The sequence below is a fragment of the Thermobia domestica genome, chromosome 13, assembly GCF_964235325.1.
Source record: "Thermobia domestica chromosome 13, izTheDome1.hap1.1, whole genome shotgun sequence".
NCBI lineage: Eukaryota > Metazoa > Arthropoda > Insecta > Zygentoma > Lepismatidae > Thermobia > Thermobia domestica.
The window spans coordinates 46,111,455-46,130,081 of record NC_137466.1 but is presented as its reverse complement, the minus strand read 5'-3'; the positions used below and the strand labels follow the sequence as shown (position 1 = coordinate 46,130,081).

Below are 18,627 nucleotides of genomic sequence, written 5' to 3'. Positions count from 1 at the left end.
TCTCGTACCTAGAAGCTCAGCAGCTGGTTTAGGAAGTTAAAATTCAATCAGTAATGTACGGAAAAAAAAAAATACCTCACACAGTATTTCATACAGTACTACAACAAACAAGAGAAGTACTCACCTCAGTAATGCTCTTCTGTTGATTGATTCTGCGTTAGTCTTGCCCATATATATAGCATTCCATTTACCGCCACGTACTTGCCAGCCAATCACAAAACGGTCCATTCTTCCTTCCATTCGTCCTTTGTCCGTTCAGACTCTCCTATTGTTTCACGCAAAAGTCTTTATTCATGTTCGGAAGAAAAAGATATATCTTCGAACAAAATGCCGTACAAGAATTTCAAAGATTATGAATCGCATTTTATACACTGAGTGACCCACTTCTAAAATAACAGAATATTTATGCATTGAAGCCAATAAATTAAGGTCTTGTACGATGAAATCGCTTGTTACATTCGTATTGTGCTTTTGGAAGTCTGTTTCAAACCATGTTTATTCACTTTGTTGGACACTGCATTTTCATGTTAAGTTAGTTACATGACGTTTGAAAAGTGGAATATAATTCGGTTATCAGAAATGAAATAACAACATAACGTTCTGAAGTAAATTACCGTTTGATATACCTTTGTCACTAAAGATAAAACATACATCATTTTAAAAGTTCAAAAAGGATAGTTGGCATAGGAATTGGAATAACCTGGGAACGACCTCAGGGTCGTCAATACTAACTGAGGTTACTGCAAAGAATACCTAAGTCATGTCAGACAAATGCCGGCCGGGATGGTACCTACCAACTAGGTCCTGGTCGACTACCTTCCAGCATTTTTTCCCCGTTTTATCCAGGCCTGACTCTCAGATGGCTAAAAGCCATGAGAGCCATAAAATCCAATCAAATTAAACAAAACTAATCATATAATTTCCTTTGATATGTTTGTGAATTCCAAGAAAGTTCTCCGCATTAAAAAAAAAAAAAAAAAAAAAAAAAAAAAAAAAAAAAAAAAAAAAAAATCCCTCGAAAATTTTATTAACCTCAGAAATTAGGTGGATTTTATTGTGAATTAAATACAGGCTTCCTCTCAGCATTTGTACATCTGAATTTAATTTGAAACAGAATCATACTTTTCGTACATTACATTAATCGTAAATATGATTTCTTTACAATCAATTAGCTTTATTTATTTATTTATTTATTTATTTATTTTGCCACAACTCATATTACCGCAATTTTTCTTCCCTACAAAACATGTGTTAGTCTCTTTATTACTATTATCTGTATATCTTTGAAATGTTAGAGATTCTGAAGGTTAATGTAAAGCAGCAATCTCCAACTGAAGATTGCGGCACTATCTCCGTACATATCTCATGTATTTTTATCGTTGTACAAAATATCAATACTGTTCATTGGTATAACTAAAATATTTTTCTAGGGGGCCATGACCCCTTAGTTCTAAAAATTTAAAGAGCCCTTTAGACTTTAATATAATGATATTGAAAATACCTTTCTGAGCCCCCTTGTCCTGCCCTCACGTTCACAAGTAATAATAATAATAATAATAATAATAATAATAATAATAATAATAATAATAATAATAATAATAATAATAATAATAATAATAATAATAATAATAATAATAATAATATTTCTCGAGTATTGCGAGAATCCGTGAAGATTCCATAAAGAAATTAGGGTCAGTGGCTGTATCTCTGAATCTTTAAGTTTAATATAGGATTGCCATATCACCCGATTTTAGCGGGTACCACCCGATTTTCAGGTCCTATATTCTTCCCCCGCTTAATCATCTCTTAATCACGAAAAACTACCCGCTTTCTTGGATTGGAGAAAAGTCTAAGACGACTTTGTTGATAAAGTGTTGTTATATTCAACGTAAACCGATACATCTCTGTGTCAAACTTAATCGCGATTGAGTTAAATTTGGACTCGGGCTCAGGCAGATTCATTATTAGTACTTTTGCTTTTAAAATGTTTATGCTGTATTTCATATACTCTGAAACCGTAGTAATGTTGTATATTAGTATCATTTCAAGTAGCAATCTTTAAAAATGATTAGAAATTTTATAAGAGATGGACCAAGATTCCTAAATATGCTTTACCTTTCTCATGATGAAAATTCAGAAATTATTTCGTGTTTTATAGAGAAAACCGTATGAACAATATCTGTCATAGCCTATATCAGTTTTTTTTTAAACTTGCTTTACAGGTATCTTACAATTATAGATAACTTACTGTAATACGTACTTAATACTTACTTGACAATTGGAGACTCACATTTGTTGAACTTAATAAAGCATTAAAGGCAAAAACTAAGTATGCTTTGTTTTAGTTTCGTTAGAAAAGTACATTGAAAGTGTCACTTAACAAAGAAATCAGTAATAAAAAAAAGTGGTGCGAATGATCCCAGGTCAGTATTTGTAATACACAACTTCACATCAGTACTTACGGTTTAGAATCCAACGCTTTTCTAATTTTAAAATATGGCAACCCTAGTTTAATAGCAAGCACACCCCAGCAAATACTCGAAATGAAATACCGTATTACCCCATTTATATAAGACGCACTTTTCGAAATTTTTGGAATTGAAAAGCTGTGAGCGTCTTATATAACGGTAGTGGATTTTTTCCTTGCATTTTCCACTTTGTTGTTTTCACGCTAGTTGTCTTTCGCATTTCTAGTTTCTTGGCTTTGCGCTCATTGTTAGTCCAGCACGCAACAAGATACTAGTAAGGTAGTTGATAGATAGTACTGCGTTCTTTGTTTCTGTACGGACTTGTGCTCATTGCTATGTTCATTGCTTCACACTTTTTTTTTTAAACATCAGGTAACGTTTTCCCACGTTTCCCAAGAAATGGGTGAAAGGACATTTGTACAGTGCTGAGTTCAAGTTTAAAGTTATTACATGAATAAAACTTGGTTCAACTACTTTATACATTGTATATACGGTAAGTTCCATAATTTTCATTTTTTTCTAAATTTCGTGTTCGAAAATCATGGTGCGTCTTATACAATGGAGCGTTTTATGGGGAATACGGTATCTAGTTTAAGGTCTTACGTTTATGCACCGAGGCTAAGGAAGATCGTAACCATGAGAAATGAAGGAAATGGTGTATTAAAGAACCCCTAGAAAATATACGCACATGGATCGAGCCAGAGACTCCACGTACCAGACAACACTTCTGGATTAAATATAACAATACAAGTTAAAACTTTGTTCTTCTTAGTACATTGCTTCCACGCTCAATCGCTCTGCAAATGTACCAATCTGTCCTTAAATGTTCGCATCCTCGCCATAACATATCTTAATGTAGAAAGTATAAAAGCAAAGGGGACCAATCACATTGTCGGGAACAAACTCATTAGGTCGGCGCTTACGAGTGCGGAACTCACGCTCACTCGGCCTCAACTTCACGAAGTGAGCGTGAGGTTGAGTAAGCATGAGGTCAGTCCGGTGAGGTGAGCGTGAGGTCGAGTGAGTGAGAGGTCGAAATGAGTTTGTGAGCGTGAGGTTGAGTGAGGTTGGATCAAAGTAGACACCTGGTCCTTCCAATAGCAGGGAGAAGTATATTGTAATTCGAAAACACTGTAGATTGTTTGTTCTCTACACAAAAGCTTCTTTTTCTCTATCTGAAGATAATACCTGCTGTGAAACGACGATAGGTAAGCAGGGAGTATCTTTGGGCCGCTACTTTTTTTTTTTTTTTTTTTTTTCATTGGTCAACTTGGGATAGAAGTTTTAGTGTCTTTGTCATCAGGTATTTCTTAGAAGCAAGTAGAAAATAATCATGGAATGTCTTGATGTTTTGTCAGGCACACTAAGAGTATTTGGCCTCGAAATCCGGTCAAGAATATTCATCATTTAGATTTAGTATCATAAAATAACCGATTAAATTAAATTGTTTTGTATTTTTCTACTACCTCCAAAACTGGCTTAAATATTTTCCTTTGTCCCTTTAACTATAGTTTTCTCTTGTGATCTCGCTTGTTATTGTTTAATAAGGATTTTGTAGCCTAAGTCAGTGTTTTATTTACGAATTTTATAAAAATGAGGTGAATCTTGAATCTTGGGCTAGCAGTTAACCTCATAAGAATTGCAGCCTTCTCCCGCCCTCGGCCGAGGGGAGCCCATCTCTCCAACTACTTGGGCACAATTTCCCCCCGAATATACTATTCGCCCCCAAAACAGAGTGCTTAAATTCTTAGCGAGATTCCCCCTCCCCAATAAATTTCCACACTGGTTCGCATGTCGAATACATTGCAGGTTACACCACTTAGTAGCCCTTGTCCATTCTTTCTAAACAGGATCAGTCTATACAGTATTTTCTTCCACCTTCCCTCATAATTTTATCCTTTCAAGCCAAAGAGAATACATTCATTCACAGTTGTCGTTCTTAAAAGGAAAATTATAGTATAATTAAAAGTGCGATTCTGTCATTTTGAAAGAAAATATGCCCTCCCCCAAAAAATAAGTCTATCGGGTGCAACCAACGCCCTAAAATCAGCCTGTGGGCACCCCTGCTTGCTCCATATAGAAAATAAAATTTACATATTTTCTGGGCGAATATTTTCGAGACATTATTACATCTTGATAAGTATATAGAATTTTATATACACCGACTATTTACTTGGAAATAAAATTCATATAGTTAGCAAGTAATTGTTTTGGTATAAATATAACTACGCAGAACAGCCATAAATAAATGTTTTGTATTACTGGGGTAAATGTGCCAGTCCTCGACCACTTAACTCATTTTCGTATAATCCCTTAATCGTTGTTCAAAGGGAGAACGGACAGAATGGCAGGAGGACAAAATGGCAGAGGACGAAATGGTAGGGGACAAAATGGCAGGCGGACGAAATGGCAGGATGACAGAATGGCAGGAAGTTAATTTGAATTGTCGGGTTTTAAACTATTTTGTTTCTTGCTTGATAAATGAAGATTTCAACATAAATTTTCGATTTATTCATTATGCTCCAAAATTCGAACTGATAATAATATTTCAATTCTAATTGACAGTCATCTACAAACACCTTACTATTGCAAGCTTTCTATTCATACCAGCAGTGTCTTAATGAAAGAAATTAGTTTTAGTCGTTTTCTTTTTTATATACATTATTTAAGATCTTTTCGGGTATTACTAGAAGGAAGCAGCTTTTATCTTTATTTCTCACTGTGATCTGTATATGCTCAAGTGAAGACAAAAGTTATTTGCAAAACATTTTAAGTAACAAGCAAAAAAGGAAAATACATAAATACATACATCCTCCATATTAACTTGCGAATAAACTAACCTCGGTATTGTACAAAGAATCAGATACTTTCTGTGGCAAAGAAAACGAATTAAAATTGGTCGATTCGACTCTTCCGAAGTTTTTGACGAGAGGATATGTAGGATGTGTCCTCATTATTTTCTGGTGACTCTCTCTAGTATTTTTAAGTCTATAAAATATGCATAGGGACAAATTCAAGGGAAGCTCGGGGCAAAAATCATCGGAGGAAACAAATTGTAGAGTACTCACAAGAAATACTAGAACTTTCGGTAGATATAGGATCTCCCGTTTTCAAAATAAAGGATATGATTAATTGTATATATGTCATATGATTAATTGTATATATATCATATGCAATTTGATAAGGTAATAGTATGAACACAAGAAAGAGCATTTATCAACGTTTAAAGATACGCAAGTCATTACACAATTTACTTCATTAATAAATATGATTTAAGTGTCGTTATATCAATCTTTCGTGGACTCGTCGTAACCTGGAAGAATTCTGATAAATTCTACATGAAACTAAGACGGAAATCACGACACATTTTGTAGATAAATTTACAAAACGAGACGAGAAAATTTTGATTCGAGACAGGATTTTTACAAACATTTACGACACGAGACGAGAAAACCTGAATTCTCATCTCGTCTTGAGGGCAACGCTATAAGCAAGCAAGTTAGAAATCAAATATACACGATCATGGTTCCTTTAAGCTGCACTAAGCTGTAAATATACCCAATATAGCATTGGGGGTGAAAGGGGAGCGATTTAAGTAAAATGCCTGATAATTTAAGGTTCCTCATAACTCCACTGAAATTCAGGAAAAAATCTCTGAATTACGAAAAAAAGAAAACATGCAAAATACATTTTCAGGGTAACTCTTACAGCCATTACGTTATTATAAGATTAATGCTACTTCTGAAACTGATTTGATTGAATATGTATTTGGATAACGAAACTACTTTCATAAGTTTTTCAAAGTATCAAGATTGAGAAGAACGAAGTTTGTCTTCCACTGTTGTTATCTCATTGCTCATAGACACCAGTGATCAAATAATTGGTCGAAAATCACGCGGCCGCTTCTTACATCAATTCATGAAGAAAATTAGTTCCTATATTAGGTACCTAAGTTCAGTATTAACAAAAAATACCCAGCCTCTTGCAACGATGCGTAGCACATTTTAATACTTACACTTGAAATAAAAATATGATTGGATAAAGACGATTGCCTTTGTCTTTGAATTTCATATGTGATTAACAATATAGGGCTTTTCAGATAGAGGAGGGGGAGGGACAGGTTTTATTAAACAAGATCGTACATCTGATATGTTTTAACTATAGGCAAGTTGCAGGCTAAACTCAGTCTTCTGAAGTCAAACGACAAATACCATTAAGATGTTCAAGAGAATAACGTATCAGCATTATTACATACTACAGACACAAAGATACCACTAGGCTCCCAAGTTTCAAAATTATATTGTATGTGAAAGCAGTTAGTAGATTTAATTCTTTGTCACATGATAGCTAGACCCTGAGAGAAATTCAGAGTGAGTCCACGGGAAAATTCTTTCGTCATAAATAAAAGTTGTACTACTTAGAATTATTATAAAACTAAGATATCAATAGGAAGATGGTTAAAAAGAAACAAATTTAAGAAAAAAAGTTAAGACATGGATAACTGATATTTACCCTCTTTTACGCTCTTGGTTCAATTTAGCTGTATTTATATGCTTTGGACATTTGAGATAGAAATGAATAAATCGCGAATCGTTACCCACTAACAAACACAATAGGTAAAACCTAAAAATACGAGCCCTAGGAGTTATAATTTTTGCCAAATCAACTTCCTGCCATTCTGTCCTTCTGCCATTTCGTCCTCCTGCCATTTTGTCCGCTGCCATTTCGTCCTCCTGCCTTTATTTCCTGCCATTATGTCCCCTGCCATTTTGTCCTGCCATTCTGTCCTAAATTCCAACGAGCCAGTTAACATTTCTTTAGAAACATACACTTGATTTAATTTTTAAACCATCGCCTACTCCGGTCTATTTACAAGCCGGCGATGTTTTAAATTAAAAAATCTTCCTAGTTACTGTTATTGTGGAATGGCGGAGTGCTTTTGAACTTCATTGATCTTGGACTAAGGCTTAGAAGAAATTTATGTATGTGTGTTTTTAGGGTTCTAAATGAAAAGCAGAAAGAAATAAAGTCACCATATTCCAAGATTGTTGAGTACAAAACTGTATAGGGGTGCTATTCCCTTTTCCCCGTTCCTTCCTCATGTTTGATTTTTCACCCTTTCTTACATTAAAGAGCAAAATTTTAATTCAGACAGTTATAAATTAATTACCGAAACACCAGATACGTCTTTTTAGTCGTGGAAGACAGATGTTAATGTGTTCTATTCAATATGAATTATAGTAATGACGGTAAGATTAATGTAAATGCTAAGATAAAATGTAAAAGTGGTGCGAAAAAGAGAGACTATAACCAAGGGCGGATTAAGACTTTTAGAACCCTGGAGCCGACTATTTCAAGGGGGCCCTATGTTACGAATAATTCTAGCGCATAAATTTTCTTTGGTGCCTTCCACAGCCTCACAGGCTTATCGAAATATCAAAAACTATGCGGTAATATTTCCATGTACTTTAAGTTTTATTGTTAAGGAGATTCGGAAAACCTCCTAGATTTGCTTTAAGTAATGACAGAGATATTTCAAATTAATTGTCACCACAAGATAATATTTGAGTTTGTAATAAAGGCCCAAAATAGCTCCCTCCCTCACAAAATAAGTATCATGAAGACGCTGATGGAAGAAGACTTAACTCTATCGATACCGCGAGCATAGCGAGCGGAAAAGAATTAGTATGGGTCTGAAGCCTATAATAAAATAAGTTGATTGCTATATTTTAATATTAAAGAAAGGAATTTTTGGGGGCCCCGGAGCCTGGGCTTCATTGGCTTCGCCCTTAATCCGCTCCTGACGTTAACGAAAACTGAATCACAAAATGCTGCAACTGACCCAAGCAACGTTGTTTTCTTTTTAAACTGAAACCCCAGGAAAGAATGGAACGTGACTTGACATATTTGACTAATTCAGAACGGCAGCCAGAGATGTTATTTTTCTCCTTCTGTATGTGTTTATAATGTATGCGCTCTTTGTATAATTTCAGCCAATATTAGCTTATCTTTTACACCCTTATTTTTACTTGATATTATATTAACAGGCGAAAAACCGAGATAATTGTTTGGTCTCTGAAATAACTTTCTGTTAATACAATAGTCTCAACTATTCGGCCTAATGAACATATCGAATAACAAAAAAGCATTCAATAAATACTCACTTCCTAAACCACCCATTCATAGTATTAAAAACATCATTTTTGTTCTAAAACCAGGTCTTACTTATTTTGTCTACCTCTTGGTGCAGGCCAGTACTTTAATAAGCCTTTCTTGTCTTGTACCATGCGTTTTAATAATTTATTATAAAAAAAAGAAAATGCAAAAATGAAAATATGTGCATTATTGTACATATTTTAAGTCACATCTTTAAAATAACTGAACATTAACCAAAGAAAATGTTTTGTATACCAAAGAAAATGTTTTGTTTACACAAATTACATGTCCTTATTACATCTGTCTTAATTTATTAAAAAGAAATATTCTCACAAAACTAAACCGCATAATACGGAGATCGGACACTAGCGACCCGGACAGTCGAGGGTGCTGCAATTCTTTCCTTTTTCTTCTTCTTCTTCTTCTTCTTCTTCTTTTTTTTTTTTTTTTTTTTTTTTTTTTTTTTTTTTTTTTTTTTTTTTTTTTTTTTTTTTAACTGGTAGAAATAAGTTGTGCACGACGTGCAGGAACTTTGCTGTGTTCAAGATGTTACTTTAGTTTTTGCAAAATTATTGTGGAAGTTTTTCGAAATTTCCAGTGCCTATTTTCATATTTTAGTGCCTAAACATCCGGGTTCTAGTAGGTACATAAATCTATTTGTATAAAAGGTTTTGCGCCCAAACGTCTCGCGCCCATATGTCATGGACCCTCACCATCGGAGTGCTTGTTTCAGGTGAGTCCTCTTGCCTCTCACCATCGTGGTGGTTGTTTTAGGAGAGTCTAATTGCTTCTCACACATCTCCATTGTTTACTGAAACAAATGTTTAAAATGGTGCCCGTTTTCTGCAATACACATTGCAAGAGTTACATATACAACGAGTCGCAGTCCATGCATCATAGACGGTAACTTAAATGATAAAGAATGAATTGCAAAAAATAGTCAACATTTCGAACGATTTTCTTATTTGTCAACGGTGTCAACGGTGCAAGTCTGAGCGAGTTTTCAACCAAACGGAGGAAATGGATCATCTCAACCGAGCCGATGGCTCACCTCAAGCGAGCTCGTTCTGGACATCGGCTTAGTTGAGCCGAACCGAACTAAGGTCGTTAGAAAAATCCCTTGTCTTTTATCGAGACGCGACTAGATGCGACCACTGTCCCCTCTCGTGAGCAACACGAAAGGAATTCCGCATTACTGTTTACATTTCTCATGACTTTCGCTTTGCAGTGTACTCAGGCTAAAATTTCAAAACGAATTAAAACGACCTGAGCAAGCAAGCCATTTATCAAACTTGACTCGACTAGAAGCTCGAGTTCATAAATAGTTACTCGGCTCAAAACTTGGAGCTCGACTCGTGCCCATCCCTAACCAGTGTATACCCATTTTGATTTTGTTGTCGATTATAGCGTCATCTATCACGCAACGAAAAAAAAAAATGTTCAATACAAATGTTACGTATTTTTTAACGGAGAATCAGAATATGCAAATAAAAAATTAGGGTTTCTATTTACAATATCAAAGTAGACTCTCCTCTCTTCCCCCGTATCATAGGATGTCCCCCTTGGAGACGAACAACTTTTGTCACAACTTTTTAAAATCCGATTTGTAGTTTTCAAGATATTCCCAAAAACAGTTTTAAATGCCTCACCCGGTATATTCTATACATTTATCTATATACTGTATTAAAATGCTAGGTTTATATGTTTATCCCTAATGATAGGTTTATATGATTGTCTCCAACGATAGAATTACATGTTTGTTTCGAATTCCTATTGACAATGAGATCTCGGTAACTACAACATCCTAAAACAGGTCGTTTTAGCTGGTCGATTGCAAATTTTGTGTAGATTTGTCAGTTATCTTTAAGTATTTTGAGAGAGGGACGTCAAAAGAGGGAATCCCTATGCCACATTTTAAGGGTTATACTGGGAGTTTTGAAATATGAAAACACAGAACGTCATAGGGACCGCGATGGCTCAGTGGAAGAGCGTTTACCTCTGGTGCGTGGGGTCCCTGGTTCGATATCAGCTCCCGCCAAGTGAGCTTGGTAGTAGACATACAGCGTGTGCGTGGGTTTTCTCGGATTTCTCCTCTTTCCTCACACTTTCTTTATTCCATCATTTCATTCCTTTCTTCATCACCGCCTCCCTTAGGTCGGTGCATAATCGTGGGACATTAAACTGGATACTTAATTTAATTCAATTTCATAAAGGATCTTATCCTATGAACTACACATTCCAACAAGGATATTTTGTATACGGGGTTAGTATATCTCTCCGGCGTTTGTTTCATGGCCAATGACCATTTCTCCAGATTAAGATGAACCTGTATTGATGGAGTGTGTTTTCCAACGAACACCACATATCAATGACAATATAACTCGACCAGGAAATCGATCATAGAGGTGTCGGATGTCATCTTGTGGGATTGCGTTCCACGCCTGCTGCACCTGCATGGTCAGATCGGTGATGGTCGTTGCTGGTTGAGGATGGGTCCGGAGGCGTCGTCCAAGCATGTCCTACATATGTTCTATTGGAGACAAATCGGGAGATCTTGCCGGCCAAGACAGCACGTTAACATCTTGAAGAGCACGTAGAGTTGCAGCTGAGGTATGGGGATGAACGTTATCTTGTAGCAAAATGCCACCTCCCATGCTGTTCATGTACGGGTTCGATCACCATTGTAATATAGTCGTGCGCTGTCATAGTGTTAGGAATAATCACTAGTGGGGTTCTGTAATCACCGGCGTCGGACCGGTATGACGACGACTAATGCAGCTTGGAAACAAGCGTTCAGCAGGCTGCATCCTAACTCGTGTACATCCATCACTGGTTTCGAGACAAAAACGGCTCTAGTCCAGAGTTCCATTCCGCCCTCCAATGGGCTCTCTCGCGACACCACTGTAGACGGTTTGACGGTGGGTCGGGGTAAGCGGCAAACACTCCACAGGACGTCTACAGCGGAGCCCACAATCAAGTAGACGATTCATAACAAATTTTGTGCTGACACCAGATGAGAATTTCGGCTGCAGACGCCCTCCGATCCGCCAAGGCCATTCTGCGAATACTCTCTTCCTCCGATAGACCGGGAAGGCCCGGAACCCGGTCTTCTGGCAGTAGTGCGTTCCCGGGACCATTCCTTCCAACAGTTGTATACGGTGGAGATGTCTGCACCGAACCTTGCTGCGATGTCACGAAATAAAAATCCACCCTCTCGCAGCCCTACCACATGGCCCCGTTCAAACCGCGTTAACTGCCGATAAACAGTTCGTTGTAGTTTTCGAGGCATTCTGTACACTCGTAGCACGTGTCTAAAGGATCCACCCATTCCTCATTTACTTGGCCGCGCACGCAGGTCCTTGAAGTTGTGAACTTGTAACTGGTATCACTGGAATCAGTGGCGTACGCAGGGTGTGGGTCCTGGGGGTCCGGACACCCCCGAAATCCCGAATTTTTTGCAAATGTAGTCTACTTTTAAGGGCAATTTTAGAAATTTTCATATAATTTAGACTTAAATTGTATTTGGACCCCTCTCCCGAAATAAATCCCGAAGCTCCACGGCTCCGTCATCATTGGTTAGCATCCCATAAACCGGTCCCAAAACAGTAGAAACCAGCACTACAGCAGAAGGTCCTCCTGTGTATTTGGTGGACTGCTCGCGGTATCGTGCATCGGGAACTGCTACTAGCTGGTCAGAGCATCAATGCAACTGAGTGCTGTCAGCAGTTGAGCCGTTTTCAAGAAAAACTCAAAACTCTCAAGCACTTCTGAATAGGAAAGGGGTCCTACTGTTACTGGACAACGCTAAGTTCCACGTGACTAGGATGACCCGGGACACCATTCTACGCCTTGCATGGGAAATACTGTTGCATCCGCCATACTCCTCGGGCACTGCACCGTCCGATTATTACCTGTTCCATTCCTTGGACAATCACCTTCGAGGACGCCACTTCAAATCCCTAGTAGAGGTGCAAAATGCAATCAATACCTTCTTCGCTTCACAGCCAACCAAGTTCTATCGCGATGGAATCCATGGCCTTCCAGAACGTTGGCATAAGGTCGTCGATGCTGATGGGAACTACCTTTAATCTTTCAGGTACGTTTTAGGTGACATATCGATGTTCGAAAGTGGTGGGTCAAAAAGCTACGGAACTTTCTTCGTTACCTTTATAGTTCAAGTCTTAAGTGGCATTTATTTAAAACAGAACGAAGAAATCTGAATATCTCTAATGCTTGGCAATTCTTGAAATGAAAGGTACGTTACGCTATTTCATAAAATACCATAGTTCTGATGTAAAATATTATTGATGACATCTAAATATCCTAAAAGTATAACGAAATAATCCCTAAAACGGAGACATCAATGTTTGGAATTCTTGAAACGATTTAGGCATTGGACCACAAGGATTTGACTTAATATTTCATTAAAGTTTCAAACTACATTTGGCAATGAACAAACTGCCTTCATGTGCAAATCTATTTCATTAAATTCAAAATAATTTTACATGATTTTCACAATCTTGTAAATTTTATTCTCTAATTCCTGAAAATAACAATAGCAATAATAAAACTATCGACTAAATAGATAAATACATAAAGCAACGTAACATAAGGTTCTCAACATTTAAAAAACCACCAGCAAAAGTCTAAAGAACCACATTTTGAGTGGGTTCCATCTGAATTCCTTATTGAATTTGTATCGGTATGTAATACAAATAAAAGTCTGGCACATTTTCGTTAAGAATAACAAGCAACCACTAACCTGTTAAGATAGCTAGAAGATATATAAATAGATTAAGGAATTTTTTTATTCTTAAGATCAGTAAAGTTTTAGACATAAAACAACCTCAAATCTTCTGTCTTTTCCTTCTCGTACATATTCGTATTTCCTACATATTCGTTCCAATATTTACAATCTTGTTCCAAATCCAAAACAATGTAACAGGTAAAATATAAAGTAGTTAGAAGGTCACGAATCCTAATTCTTGTTAATAAACTGGCTCAGATTTATTTTCAGCTCTTTGAAATGGTTATTCAGAAATCAGAAACAAAGAAAAGGACTATTCAAAACCATTCTTTCCAAAAATCTCTCAAGAATTTAAGAAGACAGAATGTGGAAATTGAAGTTTACTACCTAAGTATTTTTAATTTTTAATTTTTGAACCAATACTTACCGTTTCTTATGTCTATCCTGAATCCATTTTTCGTTATCACTTTACTGCTAATTTTCGTAGACTGAGACAAAACATCATAATTTTTTTCCAAGTTAATAAGAATATTCCACAGATCTGAATCTAAAATCCTGAAAAATCAATATTTACATAAAAATCTACAATAACACTTTCAAACACAAAAGACAATTATTCTTATAATTTTTCTATATTTTATTTTCTTCGTTTTCTTTTTTCTTTTAAAGAAAGAAAAAAAGCATTTCACTTTTTATTATTAAAATTACAGCAATAGAAATATTAGAAGACAAATATCTAATTATACTTAACATTGTTCTCATTCTTGAAAATCTTTTTGTTTCAAATTCCTGTTTTTTGTATCCTGGAGGATACGTATTTGCAGTACTTTAAGTTTGGTTGCTGACTAAATGCGTTACAGTTGAAGAATGCATTAGAGGTATATTGCACAAATTATATGTAAAACCCGATGTTCTCTTTTATCACAAACTGTATCTATGCTTCAAAATTTTATATATTATACTACAACTGATTTAAATACACTACACAGTGTCTACTAAATTTCAAGACTGGTAACACTATAAGATAACCGCTACACCCACACAGCTTTTAGTACACAGTGTGTTGTGCATTGTGTGAAGAATTCACAAATTTATGTTCCGAATTTTGTGAGTTACAGTGATTTCAGTGAACTATGTTCTCATTGTTCGTTATGGATGGTAAAGTGGAGCAGAGAGTAGCCGTCAAGTATTGTGTAAAACTGGATAGAACAGCCACTGGAGACCGTGCACATGATTCAAACAGCTTATAGCAATGATGCTCTTGACCTGGCCCCAGCAGACTATTTCTTGTTTCTAAAGGTCAAAATGACGTTGAAAGGAAAACGTTTTGACTCAATTCCGGACATCTAAAGGGCTGTGACAAAGGAACTCAATACTGTTGGACAAGAGGACTTCCAGAAAGGAATCTAGAAACTATACAACTACGCAATTGCTTGTATAAAACAAGGAGGGGTCATATATTGAAGATTAGCAGCCAATCAATGTAATTCTATTCTGCATTATTTTCTGATAATGCCAGTTTTAAAATTTAGTATACACTCCGTGTATGTTAACACAACTTTTTCATGCAAAAAAGTTTTCAACGCAACGAAACTGTTTGCATAAACCTATTTTCCAACTATTTTAGTGGGAGAATTACATTAGGATTAGCTTTATGAAAAACGAAGAAAGAAAATAGGAAGCCAATTTATGGATGAGATATACATACCCTGGATTAATCATTAAGCTCACATCCAACTTCCTCGATGGAACGTTGCAATCTTCCATTAACTTATGGAACACTACTATCTCTTGCAAACCAAAATGTCTTAACAAACCTATTTCTTCCTTCTTCCTATACATCCAAGTACCACTTGGCTTTAGCCGACCAAGGAGGACTATATCAGGCAATTTTTCATTCCTAGAAAGTTTAATATGTAAAATTAGAATTCGTTAATTTATCTAACAATACTTCACAGATTCTGAATACATTACACTATCATATTAAATACACTTGAATTGTCTGTTGACACTAAGGTGAGTTGCATGTTCGTAAGTTTCTGTCCTTTTATTGTATGGAAAATAAAAATACAGTGAAACCTGCCTTTAGCGGAATCGAGCGGGACTAGCAAAAATTTCCGTTTAAATCAGGTTTCCGCTTAATGGAGGTAGACGTTTCCTTTTTTTTTTTTTTTTTTAAATAGATGCTTTAATGGACATACTGAGAAAATGTTCTACGTGCCTCTTTCAATTACAACATTTCTTTCTTCTACGAATTAATACACAAAAAGTTTAAAATTAATACAAAATATGCTATGCACATGCTTTCTTTATTTTTTCCAGCAGTCAAACAGAGTTTTCTGTATACATTGCTGCTTGGCTGCTCTACTTTCCGCACACACTTTAGCCTGAGAAATTGCACTAAGTAAATCAGTCATTTTTTCGTAAGGCAAATTGTTGTAGTTCCTTTAAACTTCTGAAAGCATCTTGATACGTCTCTTTTCTACACTTTTCTTCGAACTCGGTACCGCATTCCTCTTCTTCTTTCACCTCGTCTTCTCCTTTCCGACTTTCCGTATGATTCTTGATTAAGGTGAGAGGATTAAAGAAAAATTGTGGGAGTGAATATGAGTAGTGATTGGGGAAGGTCAACAATGCCCAAAAAGATTTAACAAAAGAACGAAGAATTTATCGCAGACATATAATGTATACATATTTACCCTCTCACAGAATGTCTAAACATTTTCTAAATGCTGTAGTCCGGAACTCAGAATTTTCCGTTAAAGGTTTCTTTTGCTTTCCGTTGTCCGCATAATACAGTTTCCGCTTAATGAAGGGACTTTTACACGTTTTGTACTCCAAAATTCATGGGACCGTGAAATATTTCCGTTTAATAAAGGGCCCGTTGAAAGCAGGTTTTACTGTATCAACTTTTTTTTTTTTTTTTAATACTATAATCTATGTAAGTGAATTCAATGAAAATTCAAGGAGGAAAATGTGACTGGACCGCGAAATGAACCTGGGTTTTCTATTTATCGTTCACGAGTTAATTCCTCAATACACACCCTAACCAGCCATGCATTACCATTGTAAATGGCTGAGGGAAGGTCTCAAGAGTGAAAATACCATTTGTTTCTTAAGTTGAACGTCCTACGAATGTATCTCGAGGTTGAGAGAGAACGTGATGATGATAATGAACGAAATGGTGGAATGAAGGAAATGGAAAGAGGCGGGAAAATACCTCAGGAAACCCATGCATATTGTATTTGTCGACCACAAAGTCCACTTAGTGCAAGACGAGATCGAACCAGAGGCCCCATGTACCAGGGGTGTGAGATCTACCTCTGAAAAATGAAATGAACACTTTAACTTTTATGTCCCATGGTTATGCCGGCTAGGCTGAAGGAGACGGTGATGATGAGAAATTAATAAAATGAAGAAAGTGGGAGGAAACGGGAGATCTCCAAGAAAACCACGCACAAGGTGTTTGTCTACTACAAAGCTTACTTGGCACGGGCTGGCATCGAACCAAGGGCACCATGCTCCAGAGGTGAACACTCTACCACTTAGCCACTGCGGCCCCGCCTACCTCTAAAATTTCATGTCTTGTTTATTACGAATGTTTCGTACTGTACCAGGGACATAACGGCAAAACGAAGTACAAAAGGATGTAGAGAGCAAGAAATGATCCGAGATGAAGAATGATGAAAAGCTCGCAGGACGTTGGAATAAAGATTAATGAATGAGTTACTACAGAAAAGGATTGGTGTCACTTTGTGACAATATTGAGACATATGCAAAAACAGCACTTCTTTGATTAACAGAATTTCCATCAACATCCATTTTGCTATGTAGTGATGTTCTTATTTTTTATACTTACAGAACACAACTAGAATTCACTATTACTGTTCTAACTTACTTTAATTTAATATCTTGTAACTTCTTTGCAAGCTTATTTACTGATGCATCAACTTCAATTGCTTTCCATTTAGGTCCTTTACTTGTTCCAGTGGGCTTCGTAATAGCGGCCATATTGTCTAACATCGTTCTAATACCAATAACAGATTTCTTCGTATTAACGTTGAAGGCATCTGCATTCTCTCCAACGTCCCTGTTTATTCTAAGAAACAGGGAAAGAAAAAAAACATTACATATATGTAAAACATACACCAAGCTTCCATTATATATGTAACTGTATAGTACAATAATTGTATTTGGTCAAGTAGTATACGTGTATTAAAAGATCTTATCCAGCTGTCAGTTTACTGCATTTTACACTATAAGACAAACTTTTTTTTTTTTTTTTTTTATCCAGCTGTCAGTTTACTGCATTTTACACTATAAGACTAACTTTTTTTGTCTTTAAAAGAAAAGGGAAAGCAGAATTAAAAGTAAAAGGATGACAATAATTCCAAAATAAAACTAACGAAAAAACAATATTTAACAAAATAAGTTAACAGCTCTTAACCAGTGCATTGATCTTTTAGAAATCTGCAAAATTAATGTCACTGCCAGCTGAATCCTTTTCTCTGACTCATGTTGTTCTTAGAGTAGACGTCTCTCTCTTCTTCTTCATCACCATCGTCTTTATACAGAAAAAGATCCTCACTTTCATCAACGGTATTATTGATCATACATTTAAGAAAAGATTCAACCTGAGTTTGTTCGTTCACTTTCGATCAAGATGTCTTAACCCACTAGTAGATAGACCTATATGTTTGTAGGCAGTTTCAGAGAACCTTTCGGCTTAACAAAGAGATATAACGATCCGTATCTTTATTTTGTAGATTCACCCCATTTTTAAGATATATTTTAACCCTAGGACTCATACTCAAAAAACTACTTTTACGTAGGTGGGGTCTAGTAGACCCCCGTGTATCTCAGTTGGAAGTAATTATAACTGCATGTTAAGATCAATACAACATATAAATACTATGTGCTAGTAGTACTAATGTTATTTTGACATATCCACTCTCATTTTGACAAAAAATATTCGTTATTTTTATTGTAAGAAGTATAGAATTCACCTAACTACTTACATTTAACTTCGTAGGAGTAACATTTTACCATGCTTTCCTTTTTTCTGAAGCTATACTTTTCCCATCAAGATCTGTGTATTAGAAAATTTCATCAAACATATCTTGTGTAATAAAATACTCCCATGCGTCCTGTGGAGTAGTTGTTTTGAGGCCGCGTGCTGCGTCTGGGTGTGTGTGAAGCATATTGTGTTCACAAGTCTGTGTAATAGGTTTGGGAGTAGAAAATCATCCTGTACCA

General features: G+C 36.1%; 1 protein-coding gene across 6 annotated transcripts in view; it reads right to left on the bottom strand.

Annotated features, from left to right (window-relative positions):
* The window catches only part of LOC145668127 (PMS1 protein homolog 1-like), a 153,356-nt gene that overhangs the window by 61,391 nt on the left and 73,338 nt on the right, over positions 1 to 18,627 (bottom strand). For 4 of the 6 annotated variants that reach the window (XM_081735686.1, XM_081735687.1, XM_081735688.1 and 1 more), the window contains 3 exons: positions 17,270 to 17,470; positions 15,080 to 15,271; positions 13,799 to 13,926 (listed from right to left, as the gene is read on the bottom strand). In XM_081735686.1, the coding sequence (XP_081591812.1) occupies positions 13,799 to 13,926; positions 15,080 to 15,271; positions 17,270 to 17,470 (521 nt within the window). Of the gene's footprint in view, positions 1 to 124; positions 286 to 13,798; positions 13,927 to 15,079; positions 15,272 to 17,269; positions 17,471 to 18,627 lie in introns of all 6 variants that reach the window. The other 2 variants (XR_014127976.1, XR_014127975.1) reach the window with 2 other exon arrangements.